A 4,656-nucleotide genomic window follows, 5' to 3' on the forward strand; every position below is an offset into this window, starting at 1 on the left:
TTTATGACATGGCCTTTCCTGACAGTGTCTTTCTTGATACGCATTGTGTGTCACTAACACGCGCATCGTAAGGTTATGACACGCGAATGCGTGTCGTCTTCCTTTATGACAGGGCATTCATTGATACGCATTGCGTGTCGTAAACGCGCGTCGTAAATGAGCGTCGTCTATAGACGACGCACAAAAGTGCGTCATCTCTCTTTATGACAGGGCCTTCCTTGACACGCATTTGCGCGTCGTCTGAGCCTTTTATGACGCGCAATGAGCGTCGTAAAATGCTGTTTTTCTAGTAGTGTATCAACCTTACCAACAACCACCCAATTATATGCAATAATATCCCAATCACCCCTTTCCACCCAATCCCCCTCAAGAGTGGACCCTTCGATAAATAATGGAGACGGATGTTACTCATAGACCTCTTGCTATTATTTATCCACAAACCGCCGAGGAATTGAATTGAAGTCAAGTTTCATACATTAACTTACCAAGTTCCATGGTTTGGATAGAGAAGATCCTCAAAAGCATTTGAAGTCCTTTCATATGATATGTGTTAGCATGTTGCCCGAACATGTTACTTTGGATGATTTCATATTAACCGAATTCTCGCTCGCCTTAGAAGATAAAGCTAGAGAGTGGTTATTCAACTTGCCACCGGGATCTATTCATACATGGCAAGAGTTACTCAAGGGCTTCAATAGCAAGTTTTATCCCACATCCTGAATATCAAGCCAAAGAAGTGACATTTTGGGGATTCATCAAGGGGATAATGAGACCTTTCATGATTTTTGGGAGTGATTCAGCAATTTGTGTACAAGTTGTCCTTAACACAACATTCCCAAACAATTACCTCTTCAATAATTTTATGAGGGCATGAACGAAAAAGATCGGAGGATGATTGATGCTTCAAGTGGTGGTGACATCTTCAACAAGACACATCAAGAGATAAGATCACTTTTTGGAACCATTTCTCAAAATCAAAGGAACTTTGGGACTCGCAATGAAATGAAGAGAAATTCTCCACAAATGGTTGGTGAAGTTAGAAACACTCAACACTTGAAATCAAATCTCTTAGATTTGACTAATGTGCTAAGTCAAATGGTGGTGGGAAGTAGTCAACAATTGATGGTGTGTGACATTTGTGCAATGACGGGGAATTATACGGATAAGTGTCCCTCACTTTGTAGTGAACCGGAGGATGTTAATGCAATAGGAGGATATCAAGGTCAACCAAGACCCATGGGCTTTCTAAACAACTACAACCCGAATTGGAGGAATACCCCAACCAACCCATACCCACCAAAGCAAAATCCACCACATGTCATGATGCAACCCTAATTTTCTCAATACCCATCACAAAAACCTCTATATCCCCAAACATCTCATCCCACTCCAAATTACCAACAACCTCCACAACAAGGCCAATCAAGTGTTAACCATCAAATGAGCCTTCATGAACTTGTTACTTCTCTTGCTCAAAGCCAAATCCAATTTCAACAAGAGACCAAAAACACATTCTCCAAGATTCAAGCAAAAATCAGTGACTTGGCTACCACTCTCAACAAGATGGAACAAAGGGGCAAACTTCCATCTCAAACCGAGAAGAACCCCAATGTGAGTGCAATAACTTTGAGAAGTAGGAAAACACTTGGAGAAAAGCATCCCTAAAAGAGTTTCAAGAGAAGAAGAAGATGAAATAATCATTGTTGAACCTTTAAAAGTAGTACCTCCAAAGGAACCGGTTGTGCCAAACATTGACCAACCTGAATCTTCCAACAAGCCCATCTAATCATTGGTCATACCACCACCTTTTCCATCCCGGTTGGCTTCCTCAAAGAAACAAGAGGAAGAGAAAGAGTTTCTTGAGACTTTCCGTAAGGTTCAAATCAACATTTCACTATTGGGTGTCATAAAGCGAATTCCACACTATGCCAAATTTCTTAAGGATTTGTGCACCAACAAGAGGAAGTTTAAGGTAAATGAAAATATTAAAGTCAATGCAAATGTGTCCGTGGTTATCCAAAAGAAGCTACCACCTAAATGCAATGACCCGTTCATGTTTGCAATCCCTTGTACCATTGGTGATTTGCATGTCGAAATTGCAATGCTAGATCTTGGAGCCTCGATCAATGTGATGCCATACTTGGTTTTTCAATCTCTCAATGTTGGACCTTTAGAAGAAACTGAAGTCATCATTCAATTAGCGGACAAGTCAAGTGTATTTCCAAGAGGCATGTTGGAGGATGCATTAATTGAAGTCAATCAACTAGTATTTCCCGTGGACTTCTATGTCATTGACCTTGAAGAGAAGACCCCTTCCAAGTCTTCCATGATCCTTTTTGGAAGACCTTTCATGAATACCGCTCACAGGATAATCGATGTCCATAATGGGAAAATCACCATGGAGTTCGATGGAGAGACCATTCACTTCAACATCTTTGAAGCAATGAGGTACCCTAGCAATATTTCTCCATTGTATCAGATCGATGTGATTGAACCAATCACCCAAGAACTATTCGAGTTATCGCATGGAGATATTTTGAAGATGTTGCTCAACTTGAGTCTTGATTGTGAAAGTTTGAAGAAAACATTGGATATGTACATATTAGACTCCTAAGTTGAAGAGATTGTGAAGAATTTAGATGTTAAAAATTCCACAAAGAAGGATGTTTCTTAAGTTTCCTTATCTCATTCTCCAAACAAGATGCCCCCGTCCATAATCCAACCACCCACACTTAAATTGAAAGTATTGCCTAGCCATTTGAAGTACGTTTATCTAGGTCAAGACGAAACTCTTCCAGTGATTATCTCCTCTCAATTGAAAGACTTTGAAGAAGATCAACTGGTTGAAGTCTTGAAAGAACATAAAGAGGCAATGGGATGAACAATAGCGGACATTAAAGGGATAAGTCCTAATGTATGCACACACAAGATCCTCATGAAATATGATTGTAAGCCTAGAAGATAAGATCAAAGAATATTAAATCCTCCCATGATGGAAGTTGTTAAGAAAGAAATAATCAAACTCCTTGATGCGGTCATGATTTACCCGATTTCTGACTCCAAGTGGGTTAGTCCGGTCCAAGTGGTTCCCAAGAAAACGGGAATCATGGCTGTTGAGAATAACAAAGGAGTAATGGTACCCACTCGAGTTCAAAATGGATGGAGGGTGTGCATTGATTATAGAAAGTTAAATTCAATCACACGAAAAGATCATTTTCCTTTTCCTTTCATCGACAAAATGCTTGAGATATTGGTGGGCAAATCGCATTATTTTTGCCTCGATGGATACTTGGGTTTTCATCAAATACTCGTTTCCCCCAAAGATCAAGACAAGACTACTTTAGCATGCCCTTTTGGCACGTTTTCCTACAAGTGGATGCCATTCAGATTATGCAATGCCCCCGCCACATTCCAAAGATACATGGTGAGCATCTTTTCCGAGTATGTTGAGAATATAATTGAAGTGTTTATGGACGACTTTACCGTGTATGACAATTCGTTTGATGAATGCTTAGATAATCTTAAGAAAATTTTGAAAAGGTGCATTGAGAAAAAGTTGGTGTTAAACTTTGAGAAATGTCATTTCATGGTCAAGCAAGGCATAATCTTGGGAGACATCGTCTCTAAAAAGGGAATTGAAGTTGATAAAGCCAAAATTGATGTCATCGAAACCCTTCCTTACCCAACATGTTTTAGAGAGGCGGGATCTTTCTTGAGCCATGCGGGATTCTATAGAATATTTATCAAAGATTTCTCGAAGATCACACGATTGATGTGCCTCCTTCTCCAAAAGGATGTTAATTTTGACTTCAATGTCGCATGCCAAGAAGCCTTTGACAAACTCAAAGACTTGCTCACGTCCGCTCCAATAATCCAACCTCCAAATTGGGAGTTGCCTTTCGAAATTATGTGTGATGCAAGCAATTTTGACATTAGAGCGATTTTGGGTCAAAGGGAGGGAAAAGCATCACATGTTATCTACTACGCCTCCAAAACCTTGGATAATGCTCATGCCAATTATTCCACCGCAGAGAAGGAACTTCTAGCTATTGTATTCGCCTTGGAGAAATTTCGGCAATACCTTCTTGGGATAAAAGTGATTGTGTACTTCGACCATGCCGCCTTGAAATATCTCATGACCAAGAAAGTTGCCAAGCCATGGTTAACTCGGCGGATTCTTCTTTTACAAGAATTTGATCTTGAGATAAAGGACAAAAGTGGTGCAGAAAACCTAGTTGCGGATCACTTAAGTCTGTTGAATATCGATGATTCTTCTTCTTCCATCCTTGATGAATTCCCGGATGAACACCTCTTCTACATTTCAAACACTATTCCATGGTATGCGGATATTGTGAATTACTTGGTTACGAAAAGAAATTGCCCACGCATTTACCAAGCACCAAAAGGCCAGGTTGAAGAGTGATTCCAAATACTACATATGGGACGGCCCTTATCTTTGGAAACATTGTTTGGATCAACTAATACGGAGGTGTGCTCACCAAAATAAGGTCGAGTCTATCTTGAAGTTTTTCCATGAGAATGCATGCGGAGGACATTTTGGTCAAAACAAAACCATGTGAAAGGTGCTCGAATGTGGACTATATTGGCCAACTATGTCAAGAGATACTTATGTATTTTGCAAGAGTTGTGATAGAT

At 40.0% G+C, this 4,656-nt stretch overlaps 1 protein-coding gene across 1 annotated transcript; it reads left to right on the forward strand.

Moving 5' to 3' along the window:
- Positions 1–2,101: 2,101 nt before the first annotated feature.
- Positions 2,102–2,614, forward strand: LOC145035517 (uncharacterized). Its single transcript, XM_078984048.1, has one exon. The coding sequence runs from the start codon at positions 2,102–2,104 to the stop codon at positions 2,612–2,614; it is 513 nt and encodes a 170-aa protein (XP_078840174.1).
- Positions 2,615–4,656: the final 2,042 nt, after the last annotated feature.

Source organism: Lactuca saligna, chromosome 3 (assembly GCF_052625555.1).
Source record: "Lactuca saligna cultivar CGN05327 chromosome 3, ASM5262555v1, whole genome shotgun sequence".
Taxonomy (NCBI): domain Eukaryota; kingdom Viridiplantae; phylum Streptophyta; class Magnoliopsida; order Asterales; family Asteraceae; genus Lactuca; species Lactuca saligna.

What these genes read in the sequence shown, in the direction of transcription:
- LOC145035517 (XM_078984048.1), top strand. Translation starts at nt 2,102, where the DNA reads ATGCTAGATCTTGGAGCCTCGATCAATGTGATGCCATACTTGGTTTTT.